At 41.4% G+C, this 21802-nt stretch overlaps 1 protein-coding gene across 8 annotated transcripts in view; it reads right to left on the reverse strand.

The window, feature by feature from the left end:
* LOC119659327 (mucin-16-like) overlaps positions 1 to 21802 on the reverse strand; it is a 273395-nt gene that overhangs the window by 69618 nt on the left and 181975 nt on the right. For all 8 annotated transcript variants that reach the window (XM_038067360.1, XM_038067361.1, XM_038067366.1 and 5 more), the window contains 2 exons: positions 4530 to 21719; positions 4196 to 4424 (listed from right to left, as the gene is read on the reverse strand). In XM_038067360.1, coding sequence (XP_037923288.1) covers positions 4196 to 4424; positions 4530 to 21719 — 17419 coding nt within the window. The remainder of the gene's footprint in view (positions 1 to 4195; positions 4425 to 4529; positions 21720 to 21802) is intronic.

Raw genomic sequence — 21802 nt, forward strand, 5'->3', positions numbered from 1 at the left:
ACGACTACAAGAAGCTAACGCTGGGACTATACTGGATTGACTTATTGTCCAGCGTTGTTAGTTATAAAAAAAAAGATTTTCTGGAAGCTTTCCACCAATCATAAGAAGATATATTGAAAAGTACCATCACCAGGGCTTTTGACTACAGAGACACTTAGCCATTTGTAAAAATTCCTCAGGAGTAACATTTCTGCACTGTATCTCTTATTGCTGGGTAAAATCGAGGGTTTCCCCTGCTTTCCTGGGCGATTAAGTTTTAACAAGCACAGCGAAGTTCAGGAATTTCGGAATGAGTTGGACAGCGAACATTTTTTTATGGTTTTGTAAAATAGACCGGGAGACGGTGGCAGGGAACCTTCCCCCCCCTGTTTATATAGTATGTCTTTCTTTTTTCCATGGATATAATTCGTACCCATGGCATGTTTGCCGATTGATAAAAGAAAACGAACAATATCTGATAAGCGCTCCTTTCACGGTGCTCTCAAGACAGAGGTAGTATCTGATGAGTTGCCTCTGACCCGGACGAAACCGTGGTGATTTCTATATTTTTGAACTTTCGGGGTTAGCTCACAAAGGGAGATAGAACATAAAGGAAGACGTGCACAACCACTGACGAATTAAGTGGCATTGGATTGCGCTCCAAGGAGTGATTTGCGACGGATATCCACATAAGAAGACTTAGTAATGCAATGCATTAGACAGTTATTTTTGGGCGCTGAAAGTGTCTTCGTCTACTGATCGGTGCGTTGACAACGGGGAGACGTTAAACGCTCTGGGAAAAGAAGTTATTGCATTCACATCAATGGTTGATACACGGGTCAAATATATGGACACTCAAAGACTTTTGCTGTGCATCAGATATTTCAAGAAAGTGTTTTCCTGCTCTGGTTGCGCAGGACGGGAGTGGAATGAGCGGATTCTTATCTAAAGATATCTAGTGATAATGCTTAGGGAGTCTAGCACAAAGCTAATAATGAACCAACAACATCAAAGCACGGACAGGATAACCGACATATAAAAGCCACGCTGAGAAGAAATCAGCGCATCGAAATGCCGGTATGCATTTATGGCAGAAGCATCGTCAATCATTTGGCATAAGGAAAAAGGGAATTCCGCCTGAAGAGCTAGCCAATATTTTTCTTTATATTGAGAATTTGGAGAAAAGAAGCGCAATGGGACATTTGCAGGACAGGAAGCTACGTTGTGGGCTCATCATCACGAATATGTTAAAGGATATTTTACTTGTATAGACTATGCTGCCACTCTCTCCTTAAAGTAGTGTGGGGCATTGCAATCTTAAGATACGTAACAAAGCCATGGATCGGAAAAAAATGAGCTTTTAGAAAAGGCAAATAATGCTGGGAAAGGGGGGGGGGGAGGGCAGAGTTATCATGAATATATAAACTAATTTGTAGTGGTAAATGGGAAGGCATTCTATTTATGGTGCAATAATTTGAGCGAGCAAAATAGATCATAATGTAATAATCAAGGAGCTGACAAATCTGAAAAACTTGCTGGCGTTAACAGCGATGGTGCTATGGTAACATACGCAATGGCATCTTCGGAATGTCTCCTTTGTATTCCTTTGTTTTTAATTAAAGTTGCAGGCGAAGGACGTAATCTTCAGAATATCTAAGGATGGCAGTGGTTTGTCAACCTACCTAAACTATATACCAGACTTTTTCCAGGAGATTTCTCGAATTACTGCAAAGAAATGAGCAACAGGGCAGACTGGGAGAACACACATCATCCTCTTTTTTTTCTTCAACCTTTCTCCCGCTCAGAAGCGGGGTCAGCTCATCTTGATCGGTTGTGCCATTTTGCTCGGCCGTAGGCCTGATCTGGATGGAGTCGAGAGGCTCTCAATCACACACACACACCTTGATGTCTAGACCAGTTTTAACACGTCAGCGCCAATTGCCCTCATTTCTTATGTGATTGTGGCGTGTTACGCTACTAGTCCAACGTATCATCTTCGTCTCCATTACGGCGGGACGCCGTTCATTGTCTTTTATAGTCGGTCAATACGCAGAACAATATTGGGCGATCGGGCGGACAACACTGCGGTAGATTTTAGATTTGAGACGTTCGCTGATACCTCAACCACAAAGAACATCCATTGTGGACCGCCACTTCATCCAGGTTTCGCTAATGCATTTATCTAAGGTATTTAAGTTGCTCAGCGATAGTGCCCGTATCATTGGGGTTGGTTGTCAAAAATTCTGTTTTATTCAGATTCAGTTCGAGGCGTGTTGCATGAGGGGATCGTTCATTTTTTGGGCAAGTTGCTCGAAATTAACTTTGTTATGAGACGTTAGAAAAACAACATCTGCATGGAGCAGGGGGTAGGGTGACGGACGCTGCATATACAGTGTCCATAACAACAACGGGGAGGAGTGGTGGACGAAGACACGAAGCGGTTTCGATATACCTGTTACACTTGAGACTTTACTTTTCGTATTGCGGTAGAACACGAGTTCTTCTGATACTAGGTACTGCCGGTTGTCAAAAATCTTCATGGTATGGGACAACAACTGGATCGGATGGTAATTTGATCCTTCCACGGAACAAAGGATATAGTCGATTTGTGTTTTGCTGTTTTCTGAAAGAATGCAACAATCGTGAGTGTGCGCAAAATCGGTTATACACTTGCCACCCTCATTGTGTGCTCCAAACCCTTTAACTCATGGGACTGTTGTCGTCTGCCTCTTCACCCATTTCACTATTGAGGTCGCCCGCCACGATCGGCACATTACAGGTCTTTCGGCCAAGTAATTTCCAAAAGACATCTTTCTCGACATCAAGTTGACCTGTCTATGGTGGGTATGCTTTGGAGAAATGAATAGTGCCTTCAACTGATATACTAGTGACTTTCATCAGCCAGCTATCAAGTTGCTCGACCTTGCGTGTGTGGGCTACTAAAATAAAGAAGATTAGCCATTTTTACCGCGTTCAGGTTCTAAGTAACAATTTTTGGCACTATACCATCGAGTTTCTTGTAGAGCGCGAATGTCATTGCGTTTCTTCCGAAGGGCTCTTGCGAGTTTCTCCCTCTTTTCATGCATTTCTTTGGCTCGGACTAATGTATTTACGTCCTGACGCTGTCTATGCATCAAGCCTTTCATATTTCTCGACAGGACCGAGTCCCGTCCTGCCCCTACAACTGAGGTGAACGTCCTATCATTTCTCCGAAGCTTTGTAATGAAAAGCAGAGTATTAACGTCTTTGAGAGAGAAGAGATTCAGTGAACAAGAGGAGATTAATTTCAGTCAGACGTTTATTCGGACGTGAAAATGGGGCGGTTAAAACGATTTTTGACATAGCAGCAGAGGAGGGAATACACTTTTGCTAAATTTGATGCAGTCATTGCATTTCTGTAAACAAAATTGGGAGAAATACAATTCAGTAACCACAGGAATGGAAACAACAAGGAGCGCAAATCAAAAAGCAGATTCAACTTGGTGGCAAACTGACGAAATACATGACTTTGAAATCATCCCTTGAAGAAGGGATTCAAAGACACCTAAACAGATCCTGGTTTTCGCATGTCAGAAGCAAAGACGAGAAGTTATTACAAGTCTCGCATGTTGGCTAGGGGCTTACGGCAACGTTAAATCAGAAAGATCTAGAGGGTTTTTAGGTATTACTTCAGGATCAACAGACGCTCGATGGAACAATCTCGTAGACAGTAGTCAAAGGCCATTCGCAAAAAAGATTTTGAACAGAATCAATATCTTGGATCGAAGTTAAAGTACCCAGGAATCTCACAAACAAGAAAAGGAAACACGTAGCGGCTTAACCATATCAGTAACTAACTGGAGCGTTTATCTACTTGATGCTTGCAATGAGACTGGACGTGGCCTACAGCATGGACCTTGGAAGGCAGAGGGCGTTGTCTCAGGGATACATTACTGACCCTTTGGGTTTTAGAATCGCCTACAAAACTGGGATGAAACCAGCGAGAATTATAAAATGTTTTATTGACGTATTTTTTGAAGGGTGTGCGACATCTTCAAGCCACGAGCTATTTCATGGTTGTGGGCGGAGAACGTAGAGTCCCCAGATCGACAATCGAAAAAGTGAAGTGAATTTCATGAGAAAAGCAAAGCTTCTTCTTGATCAAGAACTATTAACAGGATCAATTTTGATTTCTAAATCGAAAATTAATTTTAAGTTTAAAAATTTGAGTACTAACCTTTTATAATCCAACTTGTTTGCATCGCTGATAATTTTATTCGCACCACTCTCTTCCTTTATTTTGTCCTCACTTTTAGCTTGCTCCAGTGGTGAATTGATATTTGGAATATCTATTGGTCTGTCAGATGTATTACTTAATCTCTTTTTCAAGGCTTCCTTAGAATATGGATTATTTGGCATATCAACGGCATTGTACCATTTTTTGTGTTCACGTTCGGCTATTGATCCTGTAACAATGAAAAGTTCCCGACATTTGGAACACATCAGACCTGGGTCTTCCTCAGTGCAACCAAATAGGTTCTGGTTGGAGTTGTTGGCCTCTAGTTCCTTACCTGGCAAAAGGTTGCTTAGATGTCCAACCTGGACAGCATCTTCCTCATCTGATAACGGTTGGGAAAATGCTGCATTTTTAAGAGTTTCAAGTTTAATGTGTCTTTCTTGTATATTTGGAGGTGCTGTATTGTCGTTTGAAGTAACAGTAACATGCAGTGGAGTAGTAGTCGTCGGTGCAGTTGTTGCAGTCGTGATACTCTCATTTGTAACTGTGCTACAAGCTTCTTGTGTTGATTGCTCGGAGTTAGTATTGTTAGTAGGTTCATTCGTTAGTTCTAAAGACATGGAGGTGGAGTACAATCTTTTGACGGGAGAAGTGGACGAAGGACTGGTTGAATCTTTGTGCGACTCCACTGGACTGTCAGTCGGTATTTCCTCTTTCGCTTTTCTACTAGGAGATTCGATAGCTGTGCAAACAGTATCGTCTGTTGTTGTTGTAGTTGTGCTAGAAGATTCTGTGCTAGTCAGTTTATCTGTTGGTAAAGTAGAAAGTTCAACGATGGCTGGCATTGAGTCAGTGTTGATGTTGGCGAAAGTAGGAAATTCTATGATTTCAAGTGGATGAGAAGATTGAATGATCTCCTGCTGTGTTGTGTAGGGATCTGTTTCATTAATTAAACCCTCTTCAAAATCATCGCTTAAAATTTGGTTATCAGTATCTAAGGGGAGCACTTCAGACTCTTTGTTTAAGTCTTCGGCTACGGAGAAGGTGTCGTCCATTAAATTAGATGTGAAGTCGTCTTCTATTGACTGTACTGTTTCAGCTTCTGTACTACCATCATCTGTTACCCCAAGCTCAGGAAGACTCTCGGATGTTTCCTGGTCTTCAGGTATGGACTCCAGTATAGTTGAAGTCATATAACATATTGATATTTCTGGCGGGGTAATAGAAACGTCAGGATCTAACTCGGAGCTGTCAGCGGTTACGAAACTATCTTCACTTTCTGCCCTTTGCATACGCCAGGGATGTGGGCCTGGTGGAGCGTAGTCTGGATTTATGTAAATGGTGCCTTCCATTTCTACGATTTTTATTTGCTGATCATCCTCTTGATTCTTTTCAATTGGCAACAATTCCTGAGAATCGTCTTTTACAATTGCCGAATCAGAGCTATCTTCAATCACGGAAGAAGTATCAAGTGTAAGAATTGCTTCCTGACCAAACTCAAACCTCGGCGAATTTGGTCGTATCTCTGCATCTATGCTCAACTTGGTCTCATCTTTGTATTTCTCTGTATGTATTTTAATACTTTCCGGTGCTTCGTTAATCAATACCTCGACATTTTGACTTTGTACTTCAAAACCTCCACATGTTTGGGCCTCCTCGTTACCAATTACAGTTTCTGCTATATTCGTCTTAAATTCGGTTGGAGGTGGAATGCTTGATAAATCCGAAAATTCGATACTATCTTTATTTAAGTCAGGTTCCGTTAAATTTGAGGGAGAAGTCTGCCCTAAAAGTTCGGTAAAACTAGACGGTGCAGTTTCATATGTACATGTGGAAACATCTTCCGAGGAAGACGATGTTCCTTTTGGAGTAGTAGTTGCATCCAGTTCTATATCTGGTGATTCTAACTTGCTGTTATCTTGTCTGTCTGTACCATCAGATTCTTCAAATTCGATGTTGGTTAAGCTTTCTACAGACTGCCTTTCAGATTCTAGATCAGGCTCCTTTGCACGAATTGCAAGCTCCAGTGCATACTCGGAAACTAGTTCTGCGACAGTGTCAGATATATCTAAATTGAATTTCGTTGTTATCGGTTGTGATTCAATTGCTGGGGCATAGTTTTCTGAGATTGAAGAACCATTAGTGATGATAAGCTCTGGTTCAATAGCTTCAGTTGCCTTTTCGGTCTCAGATACTTCAGGAACAATTTCTGATTCAAAGGCAGGCTCGGAAGTAATGTCTGTTGTTTCAATTGGCTCTGCAGTAGCAACTGTAGCTTCTGAGGCAGATTTCCGCTCAGTTTCAGATACCTCTACTGGAATCGTCGACATTTCAGTTTTAGGCTCATCAACTACCGCATCTGCAAGGATTGGTGATTCTCTTTCAATTTCTGAAATTTGTTTTGCCTGGCACGTTCTAATTTCCTCACTTTGGTTTGTTGGTTGCACATTATTTTCGGCTACTAGATTCTGCTCCACAGGGACAGCTGCCAATTCTGAGGAAGGCTTTGGAGGGGAATCTGGTGAAGAGCACTTTATAGTATTACTGGTTGACCCTAAAACTGTCTCATGAGCTGCAGGCTTTTCACTTAAAACAGCTTCATCGGTGGAATCAACATGTTTGGAATCAGATGCTTCAGATGGACCTTTAGGTTCTGAGGTATAGTGACAGCTTTCTGTTTCAAGCTCTGGTAAATTTACAGTTGATTCCGCTACTGGTTTTACGTATTCCACTGACAGCTCCCCCTTTGATTTTTCTGATATTATTTCTGTTGCGGAGATGGGTTTCGGAGAAATATCTTCTGGTTCTACCGCTACTTTATTTGGCTCTGAAGAAGATTTTGGTACAGCATTTCCTGCCTCAACCACTGTTGTGTTAGCAGGATCGTGAGGCATGATCTTTGGGGCTTCGGCTATAATTTCATTTTCTGATTGCTCCACTTTGTTTGGTTCATTTTCCAGCTTTACACTCACGAGTGCCAAATTAGATTCAACAATTGCATCTTCCAATTTTGAAGCTGCTTCAAGAGCAGAACTACATATAGAATTTTCAGTATCTGCACCGATTGATTTCAGAGCGGGTTGATTACTGGGAAAGTCTTCAGTGGGCTTTGTTTGGCAGGAATCTGAAGATAAGATTTCGGCTTGAAGAGTGGCTTCACGATTATCAGCTGCTGATTCCGAAGGTGATTTTGTAGAGTCAATGGAAACTTCATTTTCTGTTTTTTCAAGTTCGATTCCCGCTCTATGCCCATGTGCAGGCTCAGATGTGATTTCCTGTGTAGCAGTAGCCACCTCTATTATAGCTGACGTAGCAGAATTGGCTAGTTCTGTTTCAGCTTCTTGCCCAATATCGTCTGCAATGGTAACTGCTTTTCTAGCAACTTCTGGTTGGTTAGCTATAAGTTCTCCAGTTTTACCAGTTGGTTCTGCATCACTTTCTGGTGATAAATTTGGCATCATGATTGCGTCTGCTGATTCCGTCGTGGGTGCAACTGGAGACTCAGTTGCGGAGGATTCGGTCATGGCATCCGTCGACTGCAAAGCGGGTTTGACAGGTGCAATAAGTTTATTTGAAATAAGAACGTCGGATGTTTCAGATTGTTTCGATTGCTCTGACTGAGGAGTAACGTCTGGATCGAATCTTGTCGAATCACTTGGTAGTTCTTCTTGAAACTTTTTCGATTGAAAGACTTCAGCGGGTGTATGTTCAGAAGTAATATCCTCGATTATTTCAGAGGGTTTCAGATGTTCTTTCGGAGGCGCTGGTGCAGGCTCCTCTATATCGTTAGTTTCTGCTTCCTTTATTGACAAAATATTTTCAGACAGAGCAGCGCTTTCGCTTGGAATAACTTCGTCAATATTCTTGCAATCAAATGTTTGTCTTATTGGCTCTAAAGCGGTTGATGAATCTTCTGAATGAGGAGTAACTTCCTGAATATTAGTTACGTCTTGTGGTCCTGGTTCTGCGGAAGTAGCTTTTTCTGAATACGCCGATTTACTTTCCACTTCAGGGACAGTTGCAGGAATAGTATCCTGAAGTAATTCAGTTGGTTCTGAAGCTGCATTTACAAGATCTGATGCAGACTCCTGGGTAGAATTCACTTCTTCTGCTACAGTTGTCAAAGCATCAACTTTTCTATCGTTTATTGAAGACGTGGCAGTTTCTGTGGAAACTTGACTTCGAATAGGTTCCTTTGCTTCAGTTTCTGATTTCAAATTATTTTCAAATACTGGCTCTTGATTGATAACTGTGTCTACTACCTCTGAATTTGCAACGGTAGTACTAATAGATTCAGGACATTCCGTTATGATACTAGTTGATTCTAAAGATAATTCAAGAACTGTAGTTCCATCATCTGATATCTCAGTTGCAGAAGAGTCAACACAGTTTACTGGCTCTGGACCAATGTCAATTGCTGAAACAGCTTTACTCAGAGTCTTGCCTTCGCCGAAGTTAGAATCAATGATCTTTGAATCGAGGATAATCGGCTTTGGAGCAATGTCAGTAAGTTGATTTGATGATGGAGTTTTTGTCACAGGCTCATTTTCATTGCAGCTAGAAACGAATACCTTCGAGTTTGACACTGTCGAATCTTGAACAACGTCAGTTAGTTGGTCTAGTGATGAAGGAACTTTTGTTGAGGCCTCGTTTTCTTTGTAGCTAGAATCAATAGTTTCTGACTTAGGAACTATTGTTATTGGGGTAGTGCTAGTTACTTCATTTATTGATAGGGTAATTTCCGGCTGGGGTAGGGTAGTTTCATATGTTGTCGCTCCCGTTGTAGAATCAACATTTTTGCAATCCGATGTGGGTTGGGGTGCATGCTCCAGAATGTCAATGTTAGTGGTTCCTGCGGGTGTATCGATAGAATCGGATGTAAGCTCTTGTGTAGTGTCAATTTCCTCGATTATCGCTGTTAAAGGAACATTGGTTAGGCCAGCTTCAATTTCTTGAGCCATTTCATTTCGGGTATTTATTGACAGGGTGCCAGTTTCTATCGATGTTTGACTCACTATGAATTCTTTTGCTTTAGGTTCTGGTTCAGTATTATGTTCAATAGCTCCTGGTTCAAACGCGGGTACGGCAATACATTCAGAAAATTCTGTTTTAATATTCGTTGATGGTGATGCTGGTTCAATAGCCGTAATAGCTTCAACTTCTCTAGTTTGTTCAGGAACTCCGGCTGGCCCAGGAACATCGGCAGACACATGACTCGGCAATGAAGTTGTTTCTAGTTGAGCTTTAGTTGTATTTGCGTTTTCGTCAACGGTCATATCTGGGCCAATTGGAGCTGGAATAATTTCTGGATCAATCAGATCTGGAACCGCCTCAGATGGTTTGGTTACCGATGAAGTGCTTTCTGGCAACTCGGTACAAACAGCTTCAGGAGAATCAATATTTATCGAGTCTGTATATGAAGCAACCTCTGGAATAGTTCCACCTGGTGTCGGGTTTGCAGAGCTACTTGTTGGTTCTGTGTTTAATTTTTCAGATTGGGTATCTTCCACATAAGCAGGTTCAGATATATCTTTAACGACTTCAGTTGGTTTGGCAGGTAAGTTTGCAGGCGGAGTCTCTATCACAGTTGTCACCACAGAATCAGTTGTACTTTTTATGGCTTCTTCATATGTAGTTTGCTTCACTAGAGTTTCGCTTGTTTGTTCTGGAATAGTTGCAACTAATTCTGAGCTTGGCTGTGCAGAACTATTTGTTGGCTCTGCGTCGGATTTTTCGGATTGGATTTTTTCAACAGGAATTGGCTCAGGAATAGCTTCCTCAACAATTTTTGTTGGTTCAGTAGGTTCCTCTGTAGGATGAGCTGGCACTATTGGATGAGGCAGTTCTGGAGCTGCTGGTTCTAATGTGATTGACCTCCTTTCAGATCCTTCGATAGTTTCTGCTTGCTTTATTAGATTTTCGTTTACTTCCAAGACTGGCGAATCATTACTTTCTACGGTTGAGCTTTGTTCCGTACTTCTATTTTCTAGTTGTGTGGTAGGTTCATCAATAGGCTCAGTGAGAGTAGGATTCATAGTGGAGCTCATTGGTCTCGACGTTAGTTCATTAGTTGAAGTGGTTGAATTCAGTATAGACTCCCCAATAGATTTACTATCTTTGCAGTCAGATCCTTCAGTTACATCTATAGATTCTGAGAGGGAGGAAGCGTCATTGGTTTGGTTTATTAATGAAGCAGTGTTTTCCGACAGAGTTCCACCTGTGTTTGTATCAGGGTCAATTGCGTTTAGTGAATCGGTAGGAATAGGTTCAATTTTTGTCTCCTCCTTTAGTTCCGGAGTATGGGCTGAAGTATTGCTATTTGACTCTGGGACTGGTGCAGTAATTTCCTTTGATGGTTGAGCTATTGCCACAGGTGCTGTTTCGTCTGACTCTCCTTCGTTTGAAATAATTTCGGATCTGTGATGAATTGTATTTTCAGCAGTAAGGCTTGTGTGATCCTCACTAACTAGTTCAGTGATTATTGGTGGTTCAGGACAAACGTCGATAGTATCTTCAGTGACAGATTCACTGGTAATTGGTGGTTCAGGACAAACAGTGCAATCTTCAGTGCTGGATTTAGTAGCGACTAGCGATTCCGGGCAATTATTGATACCAGGAGTTTCTGGCTGACTTATTGCCACTATTAGGTTTACATGACCATCTCCTGATGCTGCGCCACATTCTCTAGAAAGAGGAGTCTGATCAGGTATTTCTGAGGCAGTAACCTGACTGACATTAGATACAAGTTCTACAGATTTGCCAGTTGTTTCTGGAGTAAGATTCGTTTCAGTTGCGTTGGTTGTATCTTGTGTAGTAGAATCAATATCTTTGAAAGTTTTAACGTTATTTATTTCACCTTTTTCTAGAGATTGTACTGTAGGTGCCACTTCCACTTCCACTTCAGTAACCTGGTCGACCGTCGGTGGAGGGATAGTTGAATCAGGTTCAATTAAAGTTGTTTGGAAGGGTTCTTTGGCAGACTGGTCACTTTGCAGAGCACAAGCTGAAGTTCGATCATTTGGTATTTCAACTACCTTTAAAGGCTCTTGGATTGGCTCTTGATCTGGTTCTGCGATATCGGGAATTTCTGGAGTTATTGCTGAAGTGGATTGAGTTGGTTCTAATAGAGTCCCATGAGTATCATTTGTCACTTTTGCGACATTTTCTGAAACTGCGCCAGCTGGAGTAGGATCAAGTTCTGCAATTGTGGAGGATTGTTCTGCGTTTTGTACATCTATAGGATTTGACGGTTCAGTGGATAGTGACATCTCTGTTCTTTCTGAGGTCTGACTTGATTGTGAAAATAGATGGATTGACCCGTCATTGCTGCCTTTTGTTTTTGATCCGGAAGTATCGCCAATATCCGCAGCACTAATTTTACAAGCTGTAATTGGAATTGGGTATTCGTTTATGTTTTCTAACCCTGACTTTCTCGCAGATGTGGCTTGATCAGAGGTCGTCTCCGCGTCAGATTCAGATATTTGCTCTAGTTCATCATCAGATTTAGCAGGATCAGGGGTTCGCTCTGAATGAAGTTCGGATTCTGGCTTTCGATTTTCCGGCGACGGAGCTGAATTGAAGGCTCTTTCCGTATCAGATTGGGACTTTTCTGCATGCGGTTCTATAGTGGTAGTAATCTCAGTTGGTTCGCTTTCTTTCGCTGAGTTAATGGAGTCCAAAGTCAACTCTTCCTTCAAAGTTTCATCTAATTTGAATCTCACGACTTTCGCGGCTTCTAACTTAACATTAGTCTCAACTTTTAAGTGAGCATGATTGCTTGAATCCAGGTCTTTTGATTTCGAAGCGATTTCTTCAAGGCCCCTATTCGGAGCTGTAGTGCTATCAGCAGTAGAGTCGATAGGAAGTGGACTTATTTCAGGGAGGACGAGTTGTGGTTTTAAATGAGTTGTTAGTTCGATTTGTCCTGACTGACGTGGTTCTGATGTAATTTGGGAATGGTTCAAAGTAGGGTCGCAGCTCATTTGTTTTGGGTTTGATTCCATGACAGAAAGATATTCTGTTGGTGTTGCTTTAATTGTCCCAATTTGACTGTCTGCAGTCGTTGTTTGTAGTTTTTCTGTCACTGTCTTTGTTGCTATATGTTCTGGCTCAAAGGTTGGAGTTTCTGATTCCACGCTTCCTTCCATCTTAGAAGGGATATGGTCAGGTTCTATCACTTGTTTAGTTGGCTCTTGGATGCATTCTTCATTCGACTTTAAGGAGGTTTCAACTACATTAAATACCGATTGAGTGATTTGGTCATCAGTTCCAGAAGGAGTTTTAGAATCACATTCTATAAGTACTTGCACTGATTCAAGTGATTCTGTAGAAGGAGCTTCAAAATCGCCAGGAGAATCTATGGCTTTTTCAGTTAAATTCAGAGTTGAGACCGAGATTCCCGCAGAAGGTTCGATGGGGATAGTTATTTCAGGAGCCAGGTTAGTGTTGTCAAGTGTAAGAATGACATTTTCAGGTGACTCTGAATGAGTTTCTGATATTTTGGTTACTTCAGAATTTACTGAATCATCTTGAGTTAACTCAGAATTTATTACTTCAGTTTTTTCAAAATCCATTGCTTCTGGAATGTATTCCGCTGTAACATTATTTTGTTCTGTCTCAGGTGATCCATCGATAGTCGTTGTTGATTCGAACGTTGATTTCACTTCACTAGATATCGGAAGGGTTGCAGAGGTCACCTTTTCTGTGTGAATAGTGCTAGTGGTAGACTCCGAAGTACTTTCATTCAGATCATTTTTTATTTTTGAGCTAGATTGCTTATTCGACGTCTCATCTAACTCTTCGACTGGAGGTCCTTCGACAGTCAAATCAGTAAGGGCTTCAGGTTTTGCAGTTGGGCTTGCTGCTTCCAGAACGGGATCATAAAGTAAGCTTGAGAATTGTCCAGTGTCTGGTGGAAGGTCAGAATTGATTGGTGCGGCAGAAGATACCGATTCCACTTTCGGAAATGCTGCAGATTCTATAGTAGGTTCAGTTTGTTCTATAACATCCTTTGGAGAGACTGCTTCAGAAGTCTCATCTACGTTAGTAGTTTTAGTTCTAGATTCAGACTTAGTAGTTGACTCAGAACCAACAGTTGTTGCCTTGTCTTCTACATCTGTCGTGCAGAGTAGTTCCCTCTTAGCTTCTGGATTAGGTTCAGTTGGAACAGTGGGTTCTTGGGTAATGTCGGTAGCTGAAGATTGATTATAGAGTTTATTCTCAACAGTTTTGGTTTCAGGAATGTGTTCTACAGTGATTTTTGATCCATTTTGAGATCCTGTTTCAGCACAGGCTCCTACGGAATCATCAATCCTATTTTCTGTACCTGAAATTGATTCGTTGATATTGATATATTCGGAGCTTACTCCATTTTCTGGTTTGGGAGTGCTTTCTGGGCTATCCAATTTTTGTGATGCAGAATGTCCAGGATTTTCCTTAAATTTTCCTTCTTCTGGCTCAGGAACAAATTCTACACTGGTCGGTTTTTCTGATGTAAAAGGTTCAGGGTCCACCTTTATTATCGCTTCTTCTGGTGAAAAAACCGAGTCTACACTATTTGATTCTTTTGGCGTAACATTGATATGCAACGGAGCAGCTTTTGCAGGATTGTTATCTACTTCTATATTAGCCTTGGTAGGCTCCTCTACTTCTTTAGAAGATTCCTCAACCGCGCTTTCTGGTGCTATTACTGCTGTAGCGTTTGTTTCAGTTGATTTCTCTTTTTCTTCTACCGAAGTAACGTCGGAAGCTTCGGTGAAAGTTGTTATCGGATTTTCAGGATCTTGAGGAACTTCCAACGACTTAGAAGTAGCAGATATCAAATCTGCAGTGACGACGGCTGCCTCTGAAATATTTTCAGATTCTCCATTAGTATCTGTTGGTTCTATATCTACATCTGCAGTAACTTTGGATGTTTCTGAAGCAGGTTCTACTATCTCTACACCTGTTTCTGGTTCAGAGAGCTTAGAAGCGAAGCTGGACCGAACAGACTCTATATCAGAGTGTTCTGACTCCATAGCTAATTCTGGAGATACCTCGGTGGGGGCTGAATTGGAGTGTTGCGTTGGAGCAGAAGCGGTGAGTGTTGAAGCAGCTGAGTCTAAGCTAATTTTTATAGTGTGACACGTTAGGTCTGACGAAGATTCCTCAATATTTGTTGGTTCAGCAGTCGTTGTAGTAGAAAAACCTTCCAATTCTATAGTGGAAGCAACACCGTCTGTTTCTACATTTATTCCTGATTGCGACGTTGATATTTCGCTTATTACAGTATTCGTTGACTGTGCGGCAGATGCTTTGAGCTCATCATCAAAATTGGCGCATATCTCCAAACGTTCAGGAACTGGCAATTGGGTTTCAATTTCAGATTTTGATCCAACAGCTGCTTCAGCCAGTTTGACGAGTGATGCTGGCCGCTCACTCTTTGACAAGGAAGCAGGATTTGCCGATCTGGAGATGTCAAATTCCGATCCCATAGTAGTTTCTTCGGCAGAAGATTTATTGTTATCTACCATAATAATTGGTGATACGGAGTCTGCTAGCTCTGAAGCAGCCACTTGAATAATCGCAGTAGTACTGACACCATCTTCTGAAGAATTGGGCACCACTGGAATTGACACTATATCTGGAATTTCGGGTTTTAATTCGATTTTTATTTGCGAATCAACTTCTGTTGGTTGCCTTGATGCATCGGCTCTCGGTTGCTCACCTTCAATATTTTCATGCCCAAATACTGGGGTAGAATCAGTAGCAGTAATTGTCAGTTCCGCAGAGTGCGTAGCAGTGCTAAATTCGTCCGTAATTGTTTCTTCTTCTAAAGGTTTTGGAGGAGCCTTTTCATGTATAATTGAGATCTCATCACTTCCGGTTACTTCAGAACTGCTTTCCTCAGAAGCAAGTGAGCACTCTTCAGGTAAATTTGAAGCGCTTGCTGAAGTGCTATCTTCATATTCTGGAACTGAAATTTTTTCTACATTTCCGGCTTCAAGATTGAATTGAGTCGACTGCTCGATTACCTTGGTCTCCTCTGTAATATCTGGTGGTTTATTAACTTGAACTCCTTCCAACTCAGAAGATGCGGGGCATAGACTTGGTTCTGGAACTGGTCGGTCAACAGGCTCAGAGCTAATAGCATTGTTCTTAGTTTCGGGGACATTTTCTGAATCCGGTTCTTTCGCGATATCTTTTTTCACAACAGGCTTTTCTGATTCTATCACTTTCTTTTCGAAGACCTCGATTAGTTTTGAAATTGGCTGAATGCTATCAGAATCAATGAGTTCGACAGTAGATGTTGGTTCGGTTGATTTTTCAACAATAATTCCCACTGGCTTTATACTATGATCAGTACATACAGATACGCTAGTTTCCGTTGAACTAGTAATATTCTCTGCAGCATTTGACGCGGCCAATTCTGAAGTTGCTTTAATGTCGGATGTTGAAATCTGCTCAGAATCTGTAAAGTCACTTGGAGGCTCCATGATGTCATCGACTAATATCTTGCTTCCTTTATCGTCTTGGACCTCTATAGTAGGTAGAACAACTGAATTCGTATTTCCAGGAGAGGAGCTTAAATCACTAGGTGCTGGCTGCACTAGGTCCTTTAATGACGCCGTAGTGTCGCTTGTCTCCTCGGAATTTCCTGTCGAGGCCCGTCGAAATAGTTCAAAAGGAATATCCTGAATGTATCTGGTATCGACTTTTGGGTTTTCATTTGGCTGCTCACCTTTACCAGTTTCAGCATCTGAGAGCTGTAAAGTACCTTGATGGCCTGAGTCTCGACATTTGGATAGCAAACTGACTTCGTCCTCCGCGTTAATAGCATTGAAAATAGTTTCTGTTACGGAATCTTTTATATCTATTGTATCCTCTTTGTCGAACTTCAGGTGTTCGGCAACAGATTCAGTATCTGGGCTAGATTCTGTAGAAGGTCCATGTAGCGTTGAACTAAGTTCTACCCCTGAATCGGATGAAATGTCAGCACAACTTAATGGTTCAGTGGTAGCATCTGGACTGCTATCAACGGAGGTTTGAATAATTTCCATAGGGACATCGGGTGAAAGTAATATTTTGGGCTTTGCCACTGGTTCTGTATCATCATCCTCAGTTTTTGAAGCGACTTCGTTATAAGTGCCAATCGACTTTGGTGTATGATCTTCAATTAAACTTGGTGGTACTGGAGGAACCTGTTTTGGATTTGCATCTACCAGGACTTTTTCAGTGTGTTCAGCCTTTGATCCATTTTCAGTGGCCTCTTCTGTACTTTTGGCTGATGAAGAAACCTTAACTTCCGGGCTCGTTGGATTTGTGGATTCTATATCTTCAGCCAGCGATGCTCTTGTAGTACCTATGGTTACATTTACTCGATCATCAACAAAAATCGGTCCTGTTTCTTCTGTTCTTTGAACTTCTGGATATGACTCAACTGTGCCAATGTCTAACTTTGAAGTTTTTTCTGTGGTATCTTCAAATTGTGCTGAAATTAGTATCTCGGTTGGCTCTGATGCTTCTGAATGTTTTTCCTCCACCATTTCTGGAATACATTCCCTTGAAATTATAGCTGGGCCTTGAGTGGATTCTGCAGAGATTTCTAGCGCCTCTTGTGTTAGCTCTGAGGATGTATTTTCGCTAATTCTTTCTACTTCTGATGTCGACTGCAAAGGGGTAACGTTAGTTGACTCAATAATTGATGCTTGAGTATTTATTGCAGTAACTGGTGATGGGTCTGCATTGGTTTCCAAAGTTAGTGATAATGTTGTTGGGTTTTCGTATGACGGTTCCGGCTCTTCTTTAGTACCAGGTTTTTCTGAATCAACTGTTTTCGAAACAAGATTAGGTGTTTCAGGTAAGGCTTTTAATTCAGACTCTACTACGGCTATTGTCGATTGAGAACTGGTGTCAATTTCGGTTTTAGGACTTGATTCAACCACTAAATTAACCTCCTGCGCCTCTAGTTCTGGTAATTTTTCTGTAGGGGATACTTCCGGCATTGAAATGCCTTCAGTACCTTCTGAAGCAACTTCTGTAATTTTTAGGGTTCCAGTAACAATTTGTTCCACGTTGTTAACTACTTTTAAAATGGCAGAATCTAGGCTGTCTTTACTAGTTTCAATTTTTGTTTCTGAAGGAGTTTCTTTTGGAAGTGCCAAAATTGTCGGGGTTTCCATTGAATTTTCGTGTCTGGAAGTAGGCCCTTCTGAAGAGCTTGTTGGTTCCGTAGCAGTTGTATCCAAGGTAACTTCAGTATGTGATCCTTGAGGGTTTTCTGCAGCAGCTGAGGATGCTTCTGGTAAAACTTCTAGAATTTCACGTGAAACTTCTGGAGACGCATGTGGTGAACCTAGCGATACTTCCTCTTGATAACAAGGTGCTTCTGAAACTTCTCGAGATGTTTGTGGTAACTCTGGGATCACTTCCTCCTTATCACTCGTTCCTTCTATAACTGTTGGTCTCGGGTCAATATTAACGGTTGCAGTTAGTGTACCGATGGAGCTTTCTATGGTAAGTTCTGGAGGTTTGCAACTGGCTTTTTCTTGCATATTTACCTCTGTTGAAGTATCAACCAATTCTGTCACTGATTCTGAAGTAATATTCTCAATAATACTTGACACTTCCGAAATATCAGATTCAACGCTGTCATCAAGTACCTCGGGCGTGATAACCGTTGACTCTGACGAGGTTTTTACGTGTTGCGTCTGTAGGATATCAGCAATTGTATTTTCTGGGTCTGAGGCAAGCTCTTCTACAGCATCCACTAGTTGCGCAACTACTACTTTCCCAATAGGCTTTGCATTCTCCATGGCCGATTTCAAGGACGTATCTTTATCGGCAGCTAGAGAGTTTTCCGCGCTAGATTCTACTGTTTCTGGAATATTTATGATTGAACAATTTTCCTCCAGAATGGATTCTCTTGCTGAATTTGGAGTAATTATTTCAGTATTAGATATAATAATATCTGCTGGTACTTCTGAGACATCTGCTACTATTTTTGAAGCGTTTACTGATGTTTCTGAACCGCTTCCGAATATTTCTGAAGCATCTTCTGATGTTTTTGGCATAATCTCCGATGACATGGAGACCACTTCAGTCGATGTATCTGTTACGTCTGCATGGTCTACTTTAGTGAATTCTGAGAGATGTTCTCTCTTGTTATCCTGAGAAAATGCGGTATCCTGAGAAAATGCATTAGGTTCCAAACTAGACTCTGAAATTGAACCTGACGTTTTTGAAACATGTACCACTTTTGGTCCGCCTTCCTCATTCACAGGTAGTATCCTCGGCGAAGTATTTATTGGATCTGTAATAACATTCTCTTCAATTTGAATTCCTTGACCTATAGCTTCGGCTGAATCAGGAGTTTTGACAAGATTCGTTTCGAGATCATCTGCAGCTTGAGAAGTTACAGGTGATTCTGCATTAATGGTACCATGATCGACTATGGGCTGTTCCCCAAGAGCGTTAGACAGATTTTGACCTGTAATATCAGTTTCTTCTGATTCGCTTTGAACTGTAGTCTCTATGGCATCTAAATCAGGAGTAGGTTCCAGGGGTAACATACTCGGCTCTGAAATTCGCTCAGGAGCAGCGAGAGCGTTGGCTAGCTTCTCTTCATTGGCAATGACTGGCTTTGCTATAATTTTGGGACAATCTTCAATTGGATCTTCCACTTTTAGACTTATTTGAGGATCATTTTCAGTGAAGTCTAACTTGCATCCTTCTACTGCTACTGTTTGCCCTGCCACAGACTCTGCAGACTCAATAGAAGCTTTCGCCTTCGTGAAAGGTACACCACCGGTGTTGTCCGCTGAAGGAGTTATTGCTTCCACTGAAACTGTAGCTTCTGCCATCATTTCTGAAATTAACACCGCTGTATTTTCAGATTTTTCGGAGAGTGCTGGGACAGAATTGATCGAACTGTGGACGATCGTTAAATTCTGTTCATTTTGTTCCACGGAAGTAGTGACAGAGGGCTCTGTGGATGAACTAACGACTACAGCAATGCTTTGTAGTTCGTTCATTGGCTCCGCAGATGTTGTAACTGGCTCAGGCATTGAGCTGTTTGACGGTTTAGTTGAAATATCTTCTGGTATTATGGTCTTTTCTTGTGGTTGTAAGACAGAAACATTTCTAACAGCCTCTTCTCTGATCTTGATCGTTATACATGGAACATTTTCACGTTCTAAACCAACAATAGTAGATTTTTTATCCGAAGTATCTCGAGTTAACTCAGAGCAGCTAGTGGTATCCTTAGACATCCGCAGTACAACTTCTGGAGTTTGAACACAAGGGTCAATTTCAGCCGATAATAGTACTGAAGTTTCCTCAGTTGTCAACTGTTTTTTCCTTTCGATATAACATGCTTCAACTTCTAGAGCATCTGTCGCCATTGCAGTGGCACCGTCACCTTGAGTTTCGTCTTCTGGAATGGATACCGTTTTGCATGATGTGGTTGATATGTTTATAACTTCTGATTGTTCTGAAGGAGTGGCTGGGTTCTGTGTAGTCTCTACGGCCTCAGCGTTCACTAATGTGTCAGATGAAGTTGGGTTATTTTCTTGGGGGTCGAGGCAAATAGGTTCAGTAGTTCTCTGTACTATTTCCATATTTTTAGGCCGATCTTCCGGCTCTGACATCTCTACATCAATTTCCACGTCTTTCGAAATTTGATTTTCAGGGTCCATAGAATTTCGATTTGATTCCCCAGGAGCCTCCTCGGTTACCATAGTACTGACAATAACAGTTTTACCACCATCTAAGGCAATATTTTTACAAATCTCTGTTTCGTTATTGCTGCCTACAGGGCTGTCAAAATTTTTGGAATCTTCAGTAGTTCCGCTACATGAACTACAATCAGATTTATTTACAGGCATAGCTTGTTCATTGGAGGCAGCTTCCATTGTAGACGTTATAGTTCCTACTTTTTCAAGGTCATTGATTACAGTTTCGCCGGCAACTACTATTTGAAATGCTTCTGGTGTGCTTAAACTATTTGGGTGGGGCATAGATTTGATCGAGACTACCTCCTCTTTTAATTTCTCAGTGGCAACTTTCGAATTGTCTGTTGCAACATCTTTATTAGCACCTTGAGCAAAATCTTCAGATTTTTGTGAAGACATTTCGGCCTCGTTGGCTGATTCTGTTGGAGAAAGACTTTTCGTTTTCAAACTAGGAAATCCCTGAGCATTCATTTCAACTGCTTCATGGGGCACCATATCAGAGGAATCGGAACTTTCGTTCATTACTTGGTTCATATTCGGCTGGTCGCCTACTACATTTACAGTAAAAGTAGGGCAGCCACCAGCATTATTTAACGATTGCAATTCTCCTGGTGCTGAATTTGCTTGGGATAAGTCTTTTGCATCCAATTGTGTACTGAGTTGTATATTAGAACTTTGACCTTCGACAAAAGTTATTGTGCCTGAATCAGTTTTCTGCTTTGGTTCTTCAACATGCTCAACAATATCTTCAAGAGAATCTTTTACTGGTTTGTCTTCAGTTTTGATACCTCCTGTGACATTTGTAATATTTTCCTCAGACTCCGCATTTTCTTTAGGGTTCTGAGTCTCAGTAATATTTTTACCACTGGGAGAATCGGCTTCAATAACAGCAACTTCTAGGGTCGAATCCACTGAGCTGATGACGGGTGATGAGACCAGTTCAGTGGATTCGTCAGACTTGTCAATACCAACTGCTAGTATCCTTGGATTCAGTTTTTCGGGGTATGGTTGACTTAAATCCACTTCTTCTGTAAGTTTCATAGGTTCCTCTTTTAATACATTGGTAACGTCACAGAGCCCTTGATTGTTTATTTCAGAAATAGATTCACCGTCAAATGCACTTTCAACTGTTATCCCTTTTTGAATTTCAGTGTCCTTTATTTCCGGGCTTTTATTTCGATCATCTCCATCATCTGCCTCAGAACTAGCTGGATTGGACGGTAGGGACCCAATTGTACCAACTTTTTCACTGACGACCTTCCTATCTAGATTCTTTTCTGCTTCCTGCACTTCAGCTTCACTTGAAAGAACTGGCATTGCCAGAGCGATTTGTCCTTGTCCTTCAGTTTCCATCCCGCTAGTATCCGAAGAAAACTCAATAGGCGGTGGAATGCATACATCGAGAGAAACAATATCAGCAATGGTCTCGGAATTTTCACCAATTTCTGGGAGAGGAATTGATGCAATATCTGGCTGATCAACACTGGACTTTTCCTTCTCATTTGCTGACTCTTCTGCTTGCCCTTCTGTTTCTTCCGTTGAAGTCGAGTCTTGTCCTCGAGTCATGGTACTTGTTACCTGAACTATGGTATTAAAAGTTTGACTGTCTACAGCTGGTACAGCCATTGATGGTGCTAACGAGACGACCACCAAAAATTGTATTGCCGAAGCCTTTGTGCACCGAATTTTACTTAATATTTTTTCACTTAGAGTAGAAGGTGTACATGCCTCCAAAGGGTATCTGTTAGTTTTGTTAGTATATTTAGTTGGTAGTAATCGAGTTAATGGTTTACGTGCAATTGCGTTGTTTTTTGCTGAAATAAAGGGTTTGGAGAAAGATATTGATTCGGACGTGAGAATTATCTCTACATTCGTTAGCGCGTACTAACCTTTGGGA

Source organism: Hermetia illucens, chromosome 6 (genome assembly GCF_905115235.1).
Source record: "Hermetia illucens chromosome 6, iHerIll2.2.curated.20191125, whole genome shotgun sequence".
Taxonomy (NCBI): domain Eukaryota; kingdom Metazoa; phylum Arthropoda; class Insecta; order Diptera; family Stratiomyidae; genus Hermetia; species Hermetia illucens.